The sequence below is a fragment of the Bicyclus anynana genome, chromosome 13, assembly GCF_947172395.1.
Source record: "Bicyclus anynana chromosome 13, ilBicAnyn1.1, whole genome shotgun sequence".
Classification (NCBI taxonomy): Eukaryota; Metazoa; Arthropoda; class Insecta; order Lepidoptera; family Nymphalidae; genus Bicyclus; species Bicyclus anynana.
This window is the reverse complement of record NC_069095.1, coordinates 7,729,567-7,753,270: the sequence shown is the minus strand read 5'-3', so window position 1 is coordinate 7,753,270 and position 23,704 is coordinate 7,729,567. Positions and strand designations below refer to the sequence as shown.

At 35.0% G+C, this 23,704-nt stretch overlaps 3 protein-coding genes across 4 annotated transcripts; all 3 read right to left on the bottom strand.

Annotated features, from left to right (window-relative positions):
- Window positions 1-4,757: 4,757 nt before the first annotated feature.
- Window positions 4,758-7,540, bottom strand: LOC112043109 (uncharacterized). Its single transcript, XM_024078388.2, has 5 exons — window positions 7,382-7,540; window positions 7,068-7,305; window positions 6,123-6,253; window positions 5,754-5,909; window positions 4,758-5,066 (listed from the first exon to the last, which is right to left on the bottom strand). The coding sequence occupies exons 1-5, from the start codon at window positions 7,437-7,439 to the stop codon at window positions 4,915-4,917; spliced, it is 735 nt and encodes a 244-aa protein (XP_023934156.2). The 5' UTR covers window positions 7,440-7,540; the 3' UTR covers window positions 4,758-4,914.
- A 2,424-nt stretch (window positions 7,541-9,964) lies between these two features.
- On the bottom strand, window positions 9,965-12,280 carry LOC112043113 (uncharacterized). Its single transcript, XM_052885105.1, has 3 exons — window positions 12,153-12,280; window positions 10,993-11,148; window positions 9,965-10,425 (listed from the first exon to the last, which is right to left on the bottom strand). Exons 1-3 carry the CDS (start codon window positions 12,262-12,264, stop codon window positions 10,274-10,276), a joined length of 420 nt encoding a protein of 139 aa, XP_052741065.1. The 5' UTR covers window positions 12,265-12,280; the 3' UTR covers window positions 9,965-10,273.
- Window positions 12,281-16,041: 3,761 nt separating this feature from the next.
- On the bottom strand, window positions 16,042-22,051 carry LOC112043108 (uncharacterized). 2 transcript variants are annotated; one of them, XM_024078387.2, is made up of 6 exons: window positions 21,838-22,051; window positions 21,495-21,605; window positions 20,394-20,622; window positions 18,678-18,808; window positions 17,289-17,444; window positions 16,042-16,263 (listed from the first exon to the last, which is right to left on the bottom strand). In XM_024078387.2, the coding sequence occupies exons 2-6, from the start codon at window positions 21,553-21,555 to the stop codon at window positions 16,094-16,096; spliced, it is 747 nt and encodes a 248-aa protein (XP_023934155.2). In that variant the 5' UTR covers window positions 21,556-21,605; window positions 21,838-22,051; the 3' UTR covers window positions 16,042-16,093. The 2 variants fall into 2 exon arrangements, with proteins under 2 accessions (XP_023934155.2, XP_023934154.2); XM_024078386.2 differs by having other exon boundaries at window positions 21,495-21,596; window positions 21,838-22,050.
- Window positions 22,052-23,704: the final 1,653 nt, after the last annotated feature.

Sequence of the window (23,704 nt, the reverse complement as noted above, 5' to 3'; positions counted from 1 at the left end):
TTCCGCAAGAATTATGGATTTTTCTGATATAAATTTTATCTGTGTTTTTTTATTGTGTTACTCAATAAATAATAAATAAATTTTATTGTGTTAGGTACCAGTGAAAGTCCCATTTAAATGGGTTCAGCAGATCCAGCGATTAGCCCGGACAAACAAATAGACAGACAAACAATAAAAAAAAACTTGATTGTGTTTTAATTTCATGCTCGGTAACAATACCACCGCGATCTTCAGTCGCCTGCATCCAACGATTTGATGACATCAACCAACACTGCGCTTTTTAGTGCATGGTCGCCATTTCAGCACCTTGAAACCCCAACGTCCATCGGCTCTTTGAACTACGAGTATGTGACTCTTACATTGCCACTTCAGCTTAGCGACTCGTTGAGCTATGTCGTTAAGAAAACATAGTTATTTGATAATCGCAGACGGACAATTACATTTTATTAGTAGGTATTATTGATGATTTTATTTTTGCAGCTTTAACTTTTTTTTTTTCATGTAAATTCCATAAATCTGCCACTGCTATGTTAATCATTTTATTGTAAATTACAATACTCATATTCATACATACCTATACACCAAATATGGTAAAATATATAAGGCTCAACTTTAACTGCACTTGAATCATAACCTACACTTTTATGAATGAATAGTGGATGCGCGCGACAATTTTTTTTATTCTTTAAAAGTTAGCTCTTGACAACTATATCACCTAATAGTAAGAGATGATGCAATCTAAGACATTGGTCAGGAAATAACATTACTGCGGAATCACTGATAATTCTCTAAACTTGCTGAGTTCATATTTGATTCATTCAGATAGTAGACATCAACGGAAATCAGTCTACCGGGTCTGTTGTAAAAATGGGGGTTCCTCAAGGATCTATACTAGGAGCATTTATTTTTCTCATTTATATTAATGACCTTTTTTATGTTAACAAGGATAATCATGAGATAGTTTTGTTTGCAGATGACACGTCACTTATATTTAAAATAATAGAGGAGAAACAAATTATGACAATGTAAACAACTCTCTTATGAAAGTGGCCCGGTTTTTTTTTTGACCACGATCTCACCTGATGGTAAGTGTAGATGTGGCCTAAGGTGATACGCGCTTGGCCAGAAGATGCCTATTATTATTCACTCTCATCTTAAAGATGCCCATAGTAGTAAGAATTAGGAAATACTGACTTCGGGAGAAAGTTCCATACCCTAGTCATGAGTATAAGAAACGAAAAAGCAAAGCAAAGAAGTTTTTCCTTCGCCGTTTGAGACACGTGATATTTTTTAATTTCTTAAAATGCACACAACTGAAAAGTTGGAGGTGCATGCCCCGGACCGGATTCGAACCCACACCCTCCGGAATTGGAGGCAGAGATCATATCCACTAGGCTATCACGGTTCGCAGATCCGCAGAACAACCAAAGTTCCCGACACAGTTCAACGAGTCGCAAAACTGAAGTGGCAATGGGCAAGGCACATAGTTCGAAGAGCCGATGGACTTTGCGGTCGCTAGGTGCTGGAATGGCGAGCACGCACAGAGACCGCTGTGTTAGTCAACCTCTCACCAGGTGGACTGACGACATCAAACAAGTCGCAGGAATTCGCTGAATACAGGCGGCTAAGGATCCTGATGTTTGGACGTCCCTACAAAAGTCCAGCAATAGACGTCCATTGGCTAATATGATGACGATGATGATAATGATGATCTATTATGCAAAAATCGGCTTTGAGGTTGTATTATATTTTACCTACTTTATAAAATTGGGTTCTGATTTGTTTAGCCCTAGCCCCCGAGCCTACGGCCCTAGGATCTACAGACCAAAAGACAAACAAACAAAATTACTCAGGTCCGTTTTCGGAACATGAATAAACGAACGGGTCATTTTTTTTTTATTTCACATTGAGAGATTGCGCCGTCAAGGTGTTAGGTTTTCAAATGCAATTTTTGGCTTGTTCATGATTTGCAGCTCAGCGTCCGCCATGAGTCGCCTGGATATGAGATTCTTTCACGGATAGAGAGTTATATCTGGAAAAACACATTAGTCCTTCAAACCGATAAATATCCCGTGTTCGGTTCCGCGTCAACAAATGTTCCCGTGGGACATTTGTTGCTCTTTAACGCCGCAATCACTAAACCGATTTGGCTGAAACTTAAAACGAAGATAGTCAATATTCTGTGTTAAGCCTATGTGGCTAATTTTTATCCCGAAAATTACCGTGGATAATGCGAGATTTGCAAAAACCTGATGCTTATGATGGTATGAATGTTTGTTACTCTTTCTCGTCGCGACTAAAGAGCCGAATCAGCCGAAATTTGGAATTGAGATAGATTATAGCCTGGATTATACATAGGCTACTTTTTATCCCGGAAATGTTCCCGTAGGATATTCGTTACGTTTAACGTCGCAACTACTGAACCGAAAATTTCAAACGAAGATAGATAGATACTTAATACCCTGAATTAACACAAGCATTTATCACAAAATATTTGGTATTTGCGAGATCTGCAAAAACGGAGAATGCACCTGTATATCCGTATATACAGTTAATATTATAATACTCGTATCGCCTGTTTCATTTAATTTACGTGCAAAATAAACAATATATTATATGATTAAAAAAACATTTAAGTCTAAACCGTGTTCATCTGGCTCTTCCCTCGATCTAAGTGTCGACGTGGTTTATTATGGACTGCCGATTGACTGATCGCTCATTTAGATATGACGTACCGATAGTTGCAAGTCGGGTGACAACTAAGACAACTAAGACACCACACCTTAAAAACCAAGCCATTGCTAACGATCGTGCTACAGAAACAGAAGTTTTTAAATAAAATGTCACTTGTCCATTTTACAAGAATTACCATAATTGAAGTTGCATTCTTGAACTATTATCTTACATTAATTATCTCGTCTACATTTTTTAATTTTTTTAATCGACTTCCAAACAGGATATTATTTAATATATTTTTTAATCTCAATTCAATTCAAAGACTTTATTAATCCTTCTCTATGTTTTACATTATTTTAACAACAGTAACAGTTTTAAAATTTCGTTTTCTACGCTATGTATTTTAGTATGTTAGCGTATTTGTTTCCCTGACCGGAATAACTATTTTATTCAACGTAACTGGTATCGTGGGTCTAAATGGAACCTTTGATTAAACATTTGTTACCTACCTACTAATAAATCTGTAGAAAGTTCAATTCTGTACATGAAATATATTTCCAAAATAAATATACTGATGCCAAAAATGCAATCAGTAAAATTTTCGTCTGACTGTCTGTATGTTCGTTATAGAAACAAAAACTACTCGACGGATTTTAACGAAACTTAGTACAATTATTTTTCATACTCCTGGGCAGGTTATTGTGTATTTTTCATCACGATACGATTAATAGGAGCAGAGTAGTGAAGGGAAATGTTGGGAAAACAGAAGAAGTTACTCCATTTTTACAGCGACTACTTTAACGGCTGGATTAAAGAGATCTAAAGGCGGATGAAGTCTTAGGCTTCGCTAGTTTTATAATAAAGACATATTAACCACTCAAAAGGTTTATCGATGTGTTAAAACAAGTTTAGTGAAATATATAAATTAAGTTTTATTATTCAACATAATGAAATTAAATATATTTCATAACTTTAATACATTTTTAGTCGTCTGTTTGATGTGTTAAAATTTACAATACTATGAAATATGATATGATTCTTTATGAAATCAGATAAAAACAAAAAAAATCCAACTAAGATCGTATTAAAAAATTTAACTTCTCCGTCGTGATTTCTTCATCACATGGTTGTAATCAGTAAAATGTTTAGGGTCTGAGCATAGTCTTTCTCGACAAATGGGCTATCTAACACTGAAATATTTTTTCTAATCGGACCAGTAGTTCCTGAGATTAGCGCGTTCAATCAAACAAACAAACAAACTTTTCAGATTTATAATGCTATATAATAAATATATTAAATATAATGAGATTAGATCGATGCGAAAAACTAAAACTGCACGCGTTTTGAAATTAAACGATTTTTGTTATTCTTGGGCTCAAATTCAAAATTCATTAATTTTAATTAAGCTTACTTTACAAGCACAGCTTTACAGATTTTTTGAAAGGTCATTATGTCGTGATTTAATGGTATGCATAAACAAGTTAAAACCTTAAAACGTTAAATGTTAATGCTAAAAAAAGTAACAGGGTTCCAGCGCCTTGGTTCGAATCGAATGGACCCGATTCTGGTTAAGGGTTAAGTTTCTCTACGTTATTATATTAATATTTTTTAATCTGGTCAACCGATCATTGTAACCAATTTCAACTAATATCGTAAAGCTATACAAAACAAATTATGCACAGATAATACACAATTATACGGCAAGACAGCACTATCAATAACCCTCACTTTGTCTTGAACACTGACGTTTCATTATTGATTGCCCTTGACTACAATCTCTTCTATGCAATCTAAGATGGAAGCGGGTTAACTTGTTAGGGGCAGGATGAAAATCCACATCACTTTCGGTTTCTACACGACATCGTACCGAAGCCGAAGCTTTGCTCCAGCTAGACCTGAACAAATTGATTAAGGAAACTTCAAACGACCCAGTCCGGAATCGAACCCAGGAACTCCGTCTTGTAAATCCACCGCGCATACCACTGCGCCACGGAGGCCGTCGATAATATAGTGACGAGTCAAAATATTGCATAGGCATAGTCTGAAAATGACTGAAGAAGTCGTAAAAGAAAATACACATGCTTCAATATACAATTTAATATGTCATTAATATCATTGAATGTCCATTGTTCAATTATATATAATATGTCCGATAAATAATGAAGGTATTATAAAAATTTAACAATAATTGAACAAATTTAAAATTAGTTACACAGACAATTATTTAAATATATTATTTTAAAATTCCACCAAAGATCTTAATGGTACCAAATTAAAATAACTTCTGTAGGCCTTTCCCATGGTACTGATGATTCTCGATATGTAAATCCTGCCATATTGCTCCGTTATGAATTCCCAGTTTGCGTTCAATAGTGAGTGCATCAAATCACCTGAAAAATTAAAAAAAAATGTCGTAGTTATGCACTACCAATTTACTCATATCCCATAAAATGTGTAAATATTTTTTATTTTATTTTGATCGACCAACAGTAAATAAACATATGCGAGTTGAAACGCTGAGCATAAATACGTGTTATTTTTATTCTTACTTAAAATTAAAAGGTTTACTTGACAATAATATTAAAATGTGAATTTACTTGCAAATTTTGAATTACATGAGTACTTTTACTTGAGCTTTTTAGTGGTACAAGAAGTGGTATATGAATAACGTGGCTAGTAAAAGTATTTAAATACTAGCTGACGCCGCGCGGTTTCACCCGCGTGGTTCCCGCTCCCTTAAGAATACGGGGATTAAATATAGCCTATAGCCTTCCTCGATAAATGGGCTATCTAAGACTGAAATAATTTCTAGTAGTTCCTGAGATTAGCGCGTTCAATCAAACAAACAAACAAACTCTTCAGCTTTATAATATTAGTATAGATTACAATTTGAGTAACGGTAGATTTGTAACCACATCTCCTCTGGCCAAACTTTTTTTTTTAATTCTGATAGATGACCGAAGTGGTATTCTAACAGAATAAAAAAAGTTAAAAATAAAAAAAAAAACGCTTAGTCATAATATTTTAGAAGTTTGGAATACACTCTACGGTAACGAGCAAATGGAAAAAATACTTACTGCGTTCTTTGTCTCCGTAATATAGATTATCAAAACGGAAATTTGCCTTGTCTTTCACCACATAACGGAATTGATAGTCTGGTGCATCAAGGAATTCAAGACCAATTTCATTTCTAACAATGTTGTACGGGTTGAAAATCTCTACTTCCACGTTCTCTGAAATAATAAATGAAGAAATTCGTTAATGAAATGAGGATAAGCAATGTTACTAGAGAAAATATAGTCGCCCCAGATAAAATTAAACTGCCGAGTAACCCCGCAATTCACTTATATCTAAAAATTTTACCCTAACAAGGATAAGCCAGCGCCAAGGATGGGCATTCACTTTTGTTAATTACCAAAAGGATAATCATTATAAAAAAATCTTACTCAGAGACGCCGCATAACGACCCTCTCCGCTTATTGGTTGGAAGAACATAGTCCCGTTACATTTATAAGTACCAGTAAAAAGGAGGTTTGTACGAAATCTCATGCGACTCAGACTTGCATTTCTTAAAACGCTGAAAAAGGCAAATTATTAAATTAGAAATCCTCTAATTACTACCATTTTTCAAATCCTGTTGAAATAAATATTTCTTTATTTATTCATTCCATTCCATTCCAGCACTTAGGGATCGCAACGTCCATCGACTCTTCGTACTATGTGCCCCACCCATTGCCACTTCTCCTTTGCAACTCGTTGAGCTATGTCGGTGACTTTGGTTCTTCAGCAGATCACCTAATTTCCGATTAGATCACGCAAATAATACTCCTAACATAGCTCGTTCCATCGCCTACTGTGTGACTCTGAGCCTTCATATGAGACACATAGTTAGCGACCAAGTCTCGAAACCATAGGTCATCACTGGCAACACGCACTGTTCGAAGACTTTTGCCTTCAGGCACTGAGGAATTTTGGACGAAAAGATGTCGCGAAGTTTCCCAAATGCAGCCCAGCCAATTGGTTATTGGTGTGACCAAATTCTTGCAGCAGTTTACTAACTGTTGCTATTACAAGGCAGTACTTCAGAAGTCCTAGGCCTACTAGTAATTTAAGCCTTTAAACGATGGCTTCCCGAAATTTCGAAAAAACTAGGACATTGCATAATGTGTTAATTAAATTCACCAATCTTAAAGACAAAAGTACTACGTATGAGCATATTCCTTTAATACTTTTGAGTAACAATTATGCATTTTAGTATTGATGGATAAGATCCGGCTGTATTCATTTTACTTTTCTTGCTTTGACCTTTTTATAGGAGATCGTCATTTTCTTGTCGAATATCTACTACTAAATCTATGGTTAAGCACTTATAAACCTGAAAATCAACAAACCTTATTTCATCAACAATCATGTCGCTTAACCCGTGGACTTCCGTATCTGTGGTGTCAAATATCACACCATCTTGATCTAGCCGTTGAAAGTCAATGCCCATTGGATCTAGTCTCAGCGCGCTGAACTCAGGAATCCTTTGTATATATCCAGGACCAATGCTTTTAGCCAACCCTTTCAGGCATGTGGAATCCCACACAAAACATCTGAATGGTGTTGTAAAAACTGTTGGAAATATAACTAAAATTCAAATTAGATATTAAGCTAATAATTAAAATTACAGCTTTATTAGACTTTTATCATATTATCAACTTACCTGTTGAGGATATGTATGTCACCTGTAGACATAGTATTGACAATATTAAACCCCTCATTGTTTTAATTCTTCACGCAACTATGTTTATTCACAGGTATTTGTGACTGTAAGTTTTGATTTTTACCGAACTATATATAGTAGGAATTTATTTTATTTAACTGGTTTTAGCGCAAACAGAAACAAATAAAACGAAACTGTAATTACTCGTACTTTTGTCGTCAGCTTGTGATTTTACTGACGTCGATTTTTTATATTCTATAACTAGCCAAAGCCCCGCGATTTCACCAGCATAGTTCCCGTTCCCATAAAAATACGGGGATAAAATATAGCCTATAGCACTCACAACTAACATGGCTTTCTAGTGGTGAAAAAATTTTCATAATCGGATTAATAGATCCAACACCACAAACTTTACCTCTATAATATTTGTATAGATTGTTCTTTACATAAATTATACAACAAAATTAAGATATAACAATTTATTTATTTTGCTATTATCCTATATATATATATATCGAAAAGCCGACAAACCCATACGACAACGTCACCCAGGTCCGACAAAATACTCTCTACGTACGTTTCACCCCGAAACCGGAGCATTCTCAGGAGATATTGATTCTACAACGTGCAATTGCAAATATTTTGCATTTTGACGTTGTCGCATAGGTTCGTCGGCTTTTCGCGGATAATAGAAAAATAAATAAATTATTATATATTCTTGATTAACTTTCCAATATTTAAAATCAAGGTTGATAACTCCTGACTCGGGGACAGTTTTACTTGCAATACTCTTCCGGTTCAAACCTTGTACAAATCTTTATGTGTTGTTTTATGCAACCTAAGATGTTTGGTTGAGGAGGCAAGGCGTCTCAAACATTTAAGAATAAAAAAATTACCTCTGGTTACCTCTTGCAGATAAAAATTAATCAGCTGAAATATATAGTGGTGAAATGCACGTCAGCTAGTCACATCGTCATCGTCACTAATGAGCACGAGTCTCCTATAAGAATTATAGGGCCAATAGTCCACCATGCTGGCCCAATGCAGATTGGCAGACTGCAAACACCGACGAATTAAGAAAATTCTTATATTCTTAGGTATACGGGTTTCCTCACGATGTTTTCCTTCACCATTTGAGATACGTGATTAATTTCTTAAAATTTACATAACTGAAAAATTGGAGGTGCATGCCCAGACCGGATTCGAATCTGGGGTGTAAGGGGGAGGCTAGTACCAGTCTCTCTCCCCATCTGCCAATCTCACCTGCTCGTGGTGCACCCTGCAGATGGACCGACGAGGCTCTGGCGACCGACGAATGGCGGTATATCCATTCCCAAAGGCTGGATTATGAAATGCCTCAGGCCGGTGTCTTTTTCAAAACTTTGTATGGACCAAACAAATATGCGGGGCAAGGGGTGTTAAGACGACATCAAGCGATTCGCAGGGATTCGCTGGATGCATGCCGCTCAGTATCGTGATGTTTGGAAGTCCCTACAAAAGGCCTATGTCCTGCAGTGGACGTCCATCGGCTGATATGATGATGATGATGATGATGGTACTTTTATACAGACATTTTATTGTCGATAGAAAATCAAACACCATAGCTAGCCCACTGCTTTAATCAAAGAAATAGTCAGGTGCCTACAATACAATACATCAGCTGGTGCCATGAAGATGTATAAAGATATTAAGTAATTTATTAATAGTTAACCCATGATAATGGCGTATTTCATTATTTTTCGCAACACCATCTTGGAAACTTTTACCGACTAATTTACTTAAAGCTTAACTATACTTACGTACCTCTTATATTTATGAGACGACGTCACAAGATAAAAAAAATACGTACGACATTAAAAATAACATTCAGTTTTTACTACATAAATCGCAACTGATTAAAGGCCCTTGAATGTGCCCTTTACTCAGTGCCGATATAACTCATTAAGTGTTTGTTTTTTCCTTTTATATTAGTAACTTTTCCGTGATGGTAACTATTCGTAGAATCATTCGGGGTATCATTAAAATTTTAGGCTATCCCTAGACCACCTGACTTATTATCAATATATCGTGATTATAGTCACGTGAAGTGAGAGCGGGGTCAAAAGAACCCACAGTTACATTTACGTCAACATATTTTTACTCTCAATATCATAGACAAATTGTTATAGATCAAGATCCCAGAGCGAGCTTATTTTTACACATATGAAACCTTGTGCTTTTAATAGGGTCTCACTTGCTTTGAATACCTGCGTGTTTGTAGTGACTTGTAACCCCTGGCAGGTACCAGGTGAGAAAGGTAACTAAAAGAAAGTTGCTTGTATGTTACTCGAATAGTCAAAGATGCCTGGATCGATTTGAATAATTATTTTTTGTTTGTTATGGTATAATACTGAGGTAGAATAAGATGTGTCAGATAGCTCTGAGATCTTATCTATTACCTCTTATTCGGAAAACATTTCAGATTTTAGAAGTTAAAAATCTACATAATATATCTCAACCAGGATAATAAATACTTGTGTTTATAAAGCATGTCTTGTATAAGCACATAATCTAAAAATTAGATTGTGGCAAAATTAGAAGGCAAAGTTTTTTTTAATCTATAAGTTTTAAGGGACTTTTATTATAAATAACATGTCAGTCTCGTCGTACAATTATTAACAATGACAATGACCATGATAAAAACAAAGCTAAAGAAAAAGGCAAAGTTCGTGCTCTTGAACCGAATGACTTTATATTGTGGCATACAAAATAGTTTAAATATTCAGATATATGCACTAAATGCAGAAATATTTTATAGAACAGGATAAATAATAAAGGTAATCACTATAAATCTGTAAAAGATTACAAGGTCCAGCGAAATATTAATCTTTTTTCTTAATGACTACGAGTATGTTAATATTCGATCAGCGATCTTAAAGGTGCTAAACGAAAATAATTTTTATATGCCTTCGCCATGGTATCAACGACTTTTGATATGAAAACTCTCCCATAATGATTTGTTGCGAACTTCCAATTGTTATTGAAGAGTGAGTGCATTATATCACCTGAAATTTTAATGTAATTTAATAATGGAATCAAATAATACATATAACAAGCAAATGCAGGAAGTCCTCAGAAACAACTCCGATTTTGATGTTTTTTTTTTTTAAAGTAATTTTTTTTATGTTATTTAAAATCAGAAATGTTTTGGTGCGGGGAAGAAATTATTTAAATTGTTAAAAAATATCTATGCTATTTATATAAAAAATAATTTAAAAACACTACCCACTTCAAAAATACAAACGTATGCAGAAAACTAATAAGCTAATGAAAATATTATAATATCTATTGATCACTTTTAAGGTGGTGTCAATATATTATAAATAATTCCGTCAATATAATATAATATAAATCATTCCGTCCTCACTCCAAAAGGTTTCTGATTTCAAATAATATCAAGAAACAAACTGAACAAAAAAAATCATCAAAATCGGAGCTGTTTCTGAGCAGGTCGAGGGTAAATGCTCTATTGATTCGCCTATGAATGTTTATTAATAATGATCATTAAGAGACTATCCAATACCAACTTATCAAAAGGTGGGGAAACCAGCTCATAGATAAAATTTACTTACTGAGTTCAGTATCTCCGTAGTATAGATTGTCAAAGCGAAACTCTGCTTCATCTTTAACGTCAAATCGGAAATTATATTCCGATGATTCTATGATTTCTTCACCAAAATCATTTCTAGCTATGTTGTAAGGGGCAAATAATTCCACTTCTAAGTTTTCTGAAATTGTCAAAACAGCTATTATCTATACTAATAATATAAAGCTTAAGAGTTGGTTTGCTTGTTTGATTGAACGCGCCAATCTCAGGAACTACTGGTCCGATTTAAAAAAAATTTTCAGTGTTATATAGCCCATTTTTCGAGGAAGGCTATAGGCTATATTATCCCCGTAATCCTACGGAAACGGGAACCACGCGAATGAAACCGCGCGGCATCAGCTACTTATATATGAAATATAAATTAGCGTTAGATGATAATAATTCTATTTATATTTTGAACTAGCTTAATTATGGTTTTGTGAAATCTGAAAAAAACTAGGATGGTGTGAATGATAAAAGATCACTATTATTCATTACTATTAGACATTACCAGTATGTGCCAAATAATTGTAAGTAAATTATACTATATCGTGATAGCCCAGTGGATATGGCCTCTCTCCGATCCCAAGGCATGCACCTCCAATTTTTCAGTTGTGTGCATTTTAGGAAATTATATATCACGTGCTTCTAACGGTGAAGGAAAAACATCGTGAGCAAACCTGCATACCAGAGAATTTTCTTAATTCTCTGCGTGTGTGAAGTCTGCCAATCCGCATTGGGCCAGCGTGGTGGACTATTGGCCTAACCTCTCTCACTCTGAGAGGAGACTCGAGCTCAGCAGTGAGCCGAATGTGGGTTGATAATGATGATGATGACTATACAAATCCTTAATAGTTTTTTTTTTCTTTTTTAAAAGAATATTTGCCATATTTTTAAATAACATGTTAGACGGTAATGGGGTCAATCACGTCACTCATCGATCATGGTTCGATCCCCAACCGCTTGAGTATAATGTCGTACCCTTTCCTTGAAGTTGGAGGGAATTTCTAATTATTAGTCATATAAAATATGTACAATATATTCGTTTTTATTTAAGTTAGGTACCTATACATTTAAATATAATACAGTAACATTCTTACTCTTACTGAATACTTATTATTTTTATTATTAAATGTGAAATCTTACTTAATACCACCCAGTAACGACCCTCTCCGATCATCGGTTGAAAGAACATGGTTCCGTTTGCTGAGTATGTGCCAGTAAACAGAAGGTCTGTCCGAAACAGTACCCGGCCCATGTTGACATTTGTAGATGCGCTGAAAAAAATATCATTATGAGCAGTGGCGTGCACAAGGTCTATGACTAGGGTAGGTACTGTAAGAACAAAATAGAAAAAATCTTCTACAATATAGGTTTGTTAAATTTTTATTTTTTTTAACGCTTTTTTCATCGTCATTTGAATCATTAAATACTTAATAAATAATTTGTATGCCAAATTGGCAAGATACATTTACCATCTACGTCTACATCTATCTGCAAATAAATAAATTGATTGATTGATTGATTCGTTAAGGATGGGATACCGAAACCAGGACCTCCATCTTGTAAATACCGCGTGCCATGGAGGCCGTCAAAAAGGCACGCTACTGATTATGGCCTACAGAACCGAGGCAAGGAGGTGTTTTAAGCTGTACTGAGCTTTGAGCTTGTGGTAGACACCTACCATACTGTCGGTCGGTCAATCCACTAAAGTGTAGAATAACATACAACTAGGATTCACGCACTAATAAGCTTTACGATAAAGTTAAGTGTTATTTAAGCGCGTGTGATAAAAGCATCCCATGAGCATGAGATTTAAATAAGCTTATTACAGTGCAAGCAAAAGCCTTACATAAAACATGTTTTTGGTGGACATAATAGAACAAATGGACAGATTAAATTGGATTTTTGTATCAATTCTCCCGTACGAACGAGCGTCGAACGAGCTTTTAATTTTATATTAATTGTCCTTCTATAAAACGCCACCTCGTAGAGTTTTGAGGTAACACTATTACCTTGTACTCGTATGTCCACCGTCTACTATCTTACCTTCAAGTTTTGCCGTGAAAGTACTTAAAATATTTACGAGATGGCGTTAAAATGTATAATATTGAAAGTTTAGCTTCTTTTCTGTTTGTCGCTTTTCTGCGGAATAACAAAAACCTTTTCCATGCTTCAGCTTTTTTTTACATTTTTTTTTTGTTGAGAAGGAATACAATAAGAAGCTTAAGCTAACTTATCCTATAAACATAATTTACATTATACAAATCATGCCCACGTGGGATGGTGGCAAGAATACTGGCTGCATTTCTGCGCTGGACGGCCAGGCTGATCCTTTGCTTCAGCTGGTATTTACCGTATTTTTTAATATATTACATTTTTAATTCCAAACCATTATTAGCTACATTTTATGAGGGCTTTAATACAGCGTTTGAGTTTGCACGAAGGGAAAAGCTCTAGAGACAGACCTAGTGAAAGCAACAACCCAGCAAGCAATAGAAGAGTGTTTCAGTAACGCAACCAATTACCGCATATCGTAGCAACCACAACCACTCTACCAAGAGGTCACGACTGTGAAGAATAAATAAATACCTTAGTTCATCGATAACCAAATTGTTTAACCCGTAGACTTTCGTATCTTTCATATCGTATATCAGACCATCTTGATCTAGCCGGACGAAGTCAATTTCCAATGGGTCTAGTCTCACAGTACTTAATTCAGGAATTCTCTGAATGTATTCGGGGCCAATGTTTTTGGCCAACGCTGTTACGCAAGTGGAATCCCATATAAAACATTTAAATGGACTTGACAATACTGTTGGGGTTAAACCTAAAATAAAACATTTACAAATATATTTCGAAAACAAAGTTTTCGATCAATACTTAGACATTAACGGAAACCTCGAATTTTGTCCCCAAGAAAAGCAACGTAAACTTAGATTGAGCTTGACCATTTTTTTTTAAATAATAGGTTAAGAAACTGTAATAGATACCCTCATTTTGTGACCTTTCCGGAATGTTGAAATCCACAGCATTACCAACTGGTAATGTTGTGTCGATCTCAACATTCCAACAACAGAGGTTTTGGGTTCGACTCCCAGCTCGAGTCAGTTTAGGATTTTATATTTATTAAATTATCTGAGGTATGGTCTGGTGGTAGACATCGTCCGTGGTTAGTTACCATCCTACCGGCAAAGACGTATCGCCAAGTGATTTAGCGTTTCGGTACGATGCCAGAATATATTTGTACCTCTAAAAGTAAGCCCGCTTACATCTTAGACTGTGTCGTGTGGTATCATCACTTAAAATTAGGGGAGATAGCAAGGGCTAAGTTAAAGTATAAAAAAAGGCTGAGATTTGTCAGCCTTTGCTCCCACCATAGGTACGAGTAGGTAAGTACAGTGGTGCTATTCTTAACGATAATTTGTTTAACTCGCAAATTCAAGTTTCGAATTCACCTCAATCTTTCTCTGTCTAACGCAAGAAAGATAGAGTTAAATTCGAAACTCGCACTTGCGTTACAGAATATGTTGGCAATTATGGCGTTTGGATTTTAAATGTATGTTTCAAAGGTCCAGATCCTCAACCATTCAAGGGGCAAATTTAACAAAGGCGTACTTACGTTTCGTAGTATTCGATATATTCGGTTAATAAAAATAGCTTAGTGCTTAATAACGAATGTATTAATCTTACAAACTTACTTGTTGAGAAAATGTTGTTTGTTATTTGTAAACAAATTAACAGTGGCAATATTAAATACTTCATGGCAATTCCTATTATTTAATTTACGTTTTTGTACACTAGTATCTGTAGACTGTAGGGAAATCAAATATTTGAAATCTATATATAGACCTACGAATTTAATGACTTTACCCAAGTAACAGGTTTCGTGGTACCAAGTAGTATTATTATTGTCACCAGGCTTTATTATGTTTTTAAGTAAATTAAGTAGGTACTAATTTATTCAAATCACACATAAAAGCACTACTTAAATTTACCTATAAATAGTTTACTTTGGTGATAATGCGTCTGTCCGTTTGTATTCACTTTAATGTATATGACGGGGAACTGCTCAACTAGCAGACTACAGTGGGGGCAGGGCTGTCAACCGGCTACGCGCCATTTGGACGCGATGCTATTGGACGAGAGTCACGTGATCAACCTTTTACAGTCTTATTTATTTAAACAGTAAATAATAATTAATTCCCAGTTACATGAAAAAATAAAATTTTGCTAACCGATCAAATAACTCAGTCGCAGACATATATATATAGCTAAACTTTCGCAATATTTTTAAAATGTACGTTTGATCGATTGTCGCTATAAGTTTAATATCATAAAAAGCCTTCCTGAGGTGTTTTATACATATGGACATTGTAGTGAAGAGATTTAATATTTTTGCTGTAGGTTAGTAATAATGAAGTAACATTACAAGAAAGCTTTCTTCCATAAAAATAAACTTGGAAATTGTATTTGTATAAACTAGCTAATCTCTGGAACTTGTAGCTGGGTTAAAAAAATACACTTTGATCACATCAACCATTAATTTATAAATAAGTTACATAAAACTGTTTTGTTATTGCGTGTATAACCGCGGGACATAACGAGTTACTTATAGAATATAATTTAAATTCAGTTTATTCAAATAAGTTTATTGACAGCATTTCTATTTTTTTTTTAATAGTTATAAATTAGGAGGCCGCCAGTTCCATCTGATTGTACAAAAATAAATAACAAATTTTTGTTTATTTATGTATAACATTCAGTTAATTAAAAGAATCGCCTATGGGCCTTATTAGAAAGCTCAACGTCACTTAGCAGGCGATGGAGCGAGCTATGCTTGGAGTTATGCTTGCATGATCGAATCAGATATGAGGAGATCCGCAGATGAACCCACGTCACTGACAGCGAGTCGCGAAGCTGAAGTGGCAATGGGCAGGCTCGCTCAGTCAAGGATATTATGGTGATGAAATGATGAAAATGATGGATTACTTTTTTAAAAAATATCTTATAATACAAAACAAAAAGTATAATATCAGTTCAAAGCTCATTTAATAATTAAATAATTATTATATTGATCTTAACAATCATTTTTGTAGAACAGGTGACAAATCTACAAAGTCGCATAGAGCTTGCGACGACATATAATTACGAATTGTGTCAAATACTTTAGGGTTTATCAAATCAAAAAGATATCCTCCATATTTAATGGTAATTAACTTCCAGTTCTTGTTAACTAAGCCATGCATTGTATCACCTGAAAATATAATAAACTGTTAGTTGGAATATACGAGACGTTTTCAGGGTTCTGTAGTCCACAAGAAACCCTTATAAAGCTGTAAATTAGCATTAGAAAAATGTGAACAAAGTCGTTGGAAAATTGGTGATTAGGCTGTTAATCCCAGTAATTATCATTAATATGTGACATTGATCGTAACAGAGTTAAATCAAAATCGGTCAGCCTACGTGGAGCAGCGAGTTGTAAGCTCTATATAAGAATAAGAAATGTTTATTTGAAATATTCAGTATAGAATTACAATGACGACCTGGCCCTTAAACTAGGTAAGCCCGTGTCTTAATGGTCAGTCTTCCCTAGGTACATATGCATAGGTACAATGACATAAATGATTTTATTAACATAAAATATGCAAATCGTTAGAATTTTTAAAAGACAATTAAAAATACCAAAACAATTAATACATATTTTTTTTTTTGGATTAGCTGTTTTGTTAGTAACTTAGTGTGCATGCGTTATGCATGTTTTTTTTTTTTAATTCTTTACAAGTTAGCCCTTGACTACAATCTCACCTGATGGTAAGTAATGATGCAGTCTAAGATAGAAGCGGGCTAACTTGTTAGGAGTAGGATGAAAATCCACACTCCTTTCGGTTTCTACACGACATCGTACCGGAACACTAAATCGCTTGGCGGTACGTCTTTGTCGGTAGGGTGGTAACTAGCCACGGCCGAAGCCTCCCACCAGCCAGACCTGGACCAATTAAGAAAACCACAGTCGGCCCAGCCGGGGATCGAACCCAGGACCTCCGTCTTGTAAATCGACCGCGCATACCACTGCGCCACGGAGGTCGTCAAAAAGGCATGTGTGTGTGTGGGTGCGTGTGAAAATTCGTGTGTGTGTGTGTGTGTGTGCGCGCGTTTGTGTCCGTGCGTGTGTGTGTGTGTCGCGCTTGAAGAGATAGAGAGATTGATTGACGTTTTGAACGATAGAGGCCTCAGGCCTGGATGAATAATAACTGATTAGTCAGTCAAAGAAATACTTACTTGACGTCTTATCTCCATAATAAAGATTAGTAAGATCATAACGCGCACCATCTCTTACGTTAAATGAATAACGGTATCCCTTCAAATCCATCACATCTCTTCCATAACCATCAGTGACTATATCGAAGGGCATAGTCATTTCGACTTCCACATTTGCTGCAAAACAAATTGATTATTATCTGGGTATTGTAATTTTTCAATAGAATATGTATATTAATTATATTTATTTCCTGATATAGTTTTTTAAATTATTTATTAGGAGTCTTAACATAAATAAGTTATTTCGTTTAGATGACGAATTTTTTTTTTTTTTATTTATTTGGTTAACCAACACACTTACATTTCTTTCAAGCTATATAATATTTTAATAATATAATCGATAAATCCATCGATATAATATAAGGATTACTCGTATATTATGACCACACACTATCTGGGCCTCACTGTTTCACACTCCTAGATCTCGTACCTAGCTATATAAAAATATCTTTATTCTATTTCGAACTATATTATGCTCTGAAAATCATATAGATACAGTAAACGTTGTGACGTCATACCACCATTATATCCATCCAAACTTTTGCATTTAAAAGTGATGTTAATGAACTTTTTATCTTCCTATTAGAATTACAATCCGGCACTAATTAAGTGACGTTGGTTTTGCAAAATAAATATAATACAAAAGCATTATAACACACAAGTATGAAAAAGTTGCTTGAGGTTTCACTGCGTGATCGAATCAGAAAAGAGGAGATTCGCAGAAGAACCAAAGTCACCGATATAGCTCAGCGAGTCGCGAAGCTGAAGTGGCAATGGGCAGGCCACATAGTTCGAAGAGCCGATGGACGTTGGGATCCCAAGGTGCTGGAATGGCGACCCCGCACCGGAAAGATTTGTTGATTGTTTGGAAGTCCATGCAAGAGGCCTATGTCCAGCAGTGGACGTCCATCGGCTGTTAATGATGAAGATGATGATGAAAAGTTTAAAAAACACTAAGCTCTATTTTTCCAATAGGTCGAAATGTAGCCTCTGTTACACAGGCCACAACGAACCGTTAGCCACTTTTTCCTCAAATTAGCTTAGCCGCCAAGGAAAATATACAATATATAAAATAATACTCAGGGGCACTATTATCCGCCCACTTTAATATACTAGCGTCATGCCTCTTAGTATTTATACATCTTTATATATAAATGCGACAGGTCATTCATCACGAAATCTGGAAAACCACTTGATGTACAAAGCTGAAATTTGGCAGGGAGATAGTTTATAATTAGTAGGTATCCATTAAGAATGGATTGTGCGATAAGGGCAAATGAAGTCACACTAGTCATACATAAATACAAACATACATAACAATAGCCGTAATCAAGAAATTAAAATACATACCCATTTTAATTGATACATCGCCTTCTCCAAAAATAGGCAGTCCAAACAAGGAGCCCTTGGTCACATATTGACTTTTTACCAAAAAGTTTGCGTGATACACTATTTGAACGACCTTAGAGATCATATCAATGCTAAAAAAATTAATCTGTCATTCAATACTTATTCGGAATTGAAGTTAATTTTAAGATTATGAAAAAAAATCCTTTAAGTCGTCGGTCCCGGTCATTAATCTGTTAGAGAACGTTACTACAATAAACATTATCACCCTATGCCCGCCAGCTAGCATCGAAGCTGCGTGGTGATTCGGTAAGTCTAAGCTATATATCTTCCGATTTATAAGAGAGGCTGTAGTATACAGGTAAACAGACTGTAGAATTAATAAGTAAACGAGTCTATGGATGCAGTCCAAAGCAAAGAGATTAAGTATAGAATTCTAAGATGACTGCCGGACGTATCACGTGACAAATACGGTGAAGTTCGCCGGATATTTAAATATCCTGAGGGCCTACTGGCAGTTTGATACTGATATTTTCGCGTTGACGTAAACGCAAATTTCTAAGGAATTGAAACAACGAACAAAACAACAAAACAGAAAATTTGTCACTACAGCACAAATGTTTCAATACCATATAAATTCGCATTTACGTAAACGCGATAGTAACAGTATAAAAATATTGAAAACTCCCACTAGGCACTCTCGAGCAAAGTGGGGTTAATAGTTGAAGTGAACTAGTGGACAAAACATTACAGCCTAGCTCTATAGCAGGCCAATAAAATAGGTTGATGATGATGATTATACCTAGGGTGTTTTAGTTAAAAGACAACGTGCAAAGTTATTTTTTAAAAGGATGTGGACCTACTACCACTACTCAGCTTAATCATGCATTGTACTGCAGGGCTAGCATGGGCAAGGGAGAATTTTATCCACGGGGAGAGGATAAAACGTTTATCCCCCAAACTCGTATAATCCACTCACCGCGCATGGGCACGCCGGTGGATATAGTATCCCCGGTGGATAAACGGAGGGAAAGACTTTTCCACCCATTTGTAGATATCTTATAAATTGGCATTAGGTATATCAATAGTCCGAAATAAACGTAAATTTGATAATATTTGGTTATTTTGTGCAAACAATGTCATTTTATTTGCATACTAGCGGACCCGGTCAAGCTTCGTTTTGACATAAGTGCACTTATTCTCTATCCCTACTATACCTCTACCCCTACCCTACCCCTACCCTACCCTACCCCTACCCCTACCCTACCCTACCCCTACCCTACCCTACCCCTACCCTACCCCTACCCTACCCCTACCCTACTCCTACCCTACCCCATATTGCAGCAAATGTTAAAGACCAAAACATGCGAGACATAATTATTTTTTTAAGTAAAGTTTTATCCCCACATCAACTTCACAGGGATAAATTTATCGCGTTTAAATGTCAAAAGTCCCAAAGTATATAATTTTATCCACTCCATATGCCATAGTCGAGGAAAAGATCTCCACGCGTAATGTCAATCGGGGATTAATTTGTCTTTTCCTTGTGGCCATGCTATGACGGGTGGATTTATATCCTTAGTCAGTGGATATAATGGGTGGATAAAAATTTTATCCCTTGCCCATGAAGGGAAATAACATCCGAAAAAGAAGGTAAGATTGAGACAAAAAAAAGAATTCTTAACACATTCTTTACAATATTAAAACAGTTTTACTCACCTGACTATATCTATAACTGCATCTTTGAATCCTTTTACATCCACATTAGTCATATAAAATTGCAGATTCTCAGTATTAACGTTCAAAGCGTCTATTAACATCGGGTCTAGTTGTTCAGTGCCCAATGCAAGATTGCCCTTAGAGATAACTGGCATGATTGCTTGCACCTTTGACGTCAGACATGATGTATCCGATACCCAGCATTTGTGTTGGAAGGGCAAATATGGAGCTAAACATAAAAAATATTAGATATACATGTCATCTTTGGATGGTTAAATCTTTTTCTAATTTCATATCTATCTAAACTAATATTATAAAGCTGAACAGTTTGTTTGCTTGCTTGAACGCGCTAATCTCAGGAACTACTGGTCCGATTTGAAAAATTCTTTCAGTGTTAGATAGCCCATTTATCAAGGAAGGTTATAGGTTATATTATTCCTACGGGAACGGGAACCAGTTAACCAACTAGTTTCTAAAAAAATTAACATTTATTGATGAATTAAGAATGACAAAAATCTTCTCTGTTAAAAATCTGCGCAGGAAGTACATAAATAAAAAAAAGTATATAAAGATGATTGTACATGTAGAGTTTATTGCCGGTTCTTCTCAGCAGGACCTGCTTTCCGAACCAGTGGTAGAGTCTTTACAAATAGTCCAAACTGACCATTCTAAAGTGTTTTTAAACTAAAAAATTCTATAAACAGTTTATCGAAACGAAAAAAAAACACTAAAAGACAAACTATGCTATTTAAGTTGATTAAAATGTAGCTTATGTCACACAGGCCTTAGAACTAATTTATTGATTCTTATTTTGTCTGGCTGGTGGGAGGCTTCGGCCAAAGACGTACCGCCAAGCGATTTAGCGTTCCGGTACGATGTCGCGTAGAAACCTAAAGGAGTGTGGATTCCCTCCCTGGTTCATCCCACTCCTAACTAGTTAGCCCGCTTCTATCTTAGATGGCATCATCACTTACCATCAGGTGAGTTTGTAGTCAAGGGCTAACTTGTAGAGAATAAAAAAAAACATCAGAAGCGGTTAAATAGTTTAGGTACCACGGGGAAACATACGAAAATACAAACATACATAAATAAAAAACTTACGTGTTCCTAAAATAGTTGATAACTGTGTTGTTATCAAGAATGTAAACATGAAAACCTTCATGGTTATTTCTTGTGCTGGATGTATGTCCCAAAGCTTACTACCTGAAATTTCTTAAAAACGAAACTTAAATACCAATTGAATGACGTAATTATATAAAAAAAGTTATAGGGGCAATCAAAGTCAAACTATCGCCAAAATTTGCAAAAGCACTTATGTTCTGTGAAGAAAATAATAACATCAGAATAAAAAGTATTAAAGCGCTAACGTTTCAAGAAATTTCATTTATATCTACAATAATAATTAAGCATTAAGTAATACTTAACTTATATTGCAATTACTTACGTTGTTCAAGCCATTAGCAGGGTTATAATTTTAATACAGTTATAAATTTTATCACTGATATAATATAGTTCCTTTTATTTCCTAGGAGCCTGACTGTTAAGCCTTTTTCATATACACTAATGTCTGATAATAATTGTAATATCATATGTTATTCACATTATTTTTGTATTCTTACTAAAGAGGTTCGGAATCTAATGTCGAACTAGAAATAAATGAACATTGTGAACACGGTCATTAACATAATCCTCACGAATACAAAATATTATGTATTCTGTGCTAATGCTATAAATGCAAGTTGCTTCGTTTTACGGTTCCGTAGAATCCTTATAATTCCGCCATTTCTGTCTGTCCGTCTGACTGTGTTTCCGCGATTTATTGCAGACACAGTTAGTACAAGAATGCTACAATCTATACTAATATTATAAAGCTAAAGAGTTTGTTTGAACGCGCTAATTTCAGAAACTATTAGTTCGATTTGAAAAATTATTTCAGTGTATATAAGAAGGCTATAGGCTATATATTGTTCCCGTATTCTTACGGGAACGAGAACCACGCGGGTAAAACCGCGATGTCAGCTAGTTTAGAGTATACAATTAAGCACACCGATAAAGTAATTATCTAATTACACACCATATTGGGGGGTAAACAAGTAGGTATAAAGATTAATCTCGTATTTACTATAATGTGGGGTTGATTATTTTTTTTCTAGTTTATTGGATTGTCATTAGATAAGTCTTTGAAAAATAATGTGACTGTGTTAACATAATTTTGCGATTTACGGATTTGATTATGATATGTTTAAAGTACTATAGCCCAGTGATTTTAGGGGTTTCACCTCGGAATGAAAGATAATAAGCTATAAATTGGTATAAACCTTTGTTTTGTCGTGCTAAATGTTGTCTCAAAAGTCACAAATGATACCGTGTCCGCGTCTTAAGATATTGAAGGTCAAAGGTCATAAAAATTGTTTTTTTGTGAATATCTTGCTTTCTATTGCTTAAATGATATTTTTACCTTTAATAAAAGTTGTAGAGTATAAAATTTTCTATAATTTTTGTTTTATGGTTTTTTTGATACGATCAACCGTTTCTGAGGTAGAGCGCGAAGAGTGCGCAGCGCACAGTCATATATGGTCCAATGCAAGGTCAAGCGTGAGTTACGGTTATCAGTACGTTATATAAAGTCTATTAATTATTAAATTATTATAATTATTAAACAATGGCCATTATTTATGTACTAATTATTAATTGTTGATATTTTATTAAAAATCAGTAACTTAATTATTTATATTTAACTATTCAACTATAGTATATTATTAATTCTGGAATATATATTTTCAGTTAAAAAGACAATAAGAGGATCTATTTATGCATATCTTTATTTATCATTAAATATGCCATACTATACATTTGTTGAAATGTCAGTTTAAATATTATAAGAATTTTTATTGGTTTTAATTATAATAAAATTTTGAATAGAAGCTAGTTATCTTCATCTTCTTCGTCGTCTTCTTCTTGTTGTCGCTCGAAAACGTTCAATTCATTGTCATCATCCTCATTATCAGTCATATTCTTCTCCAAACCCTCCAGAATTTCAGGATCGTATGCGTTTTCTTCATCGGGATTACTTGGATATTGTGCAGCGTTCAGGCAAGCTTGTCCATTGCACTGGCCACAAGCTAAAGAACATAGTAGCCCTGATTTTCGGCATCCACAGCGGGAACCACAACCATTTTTGCAATTGCAAAATATGCATTGCAAATGCTGGAGGTAATTACGTTCTTATGGACTCCAGGATTCCATTTTCAAGTATCCAGCCCCATTCATTCTTTCACATATAAAACACAAATCAGCCATAGCTCTTAAAA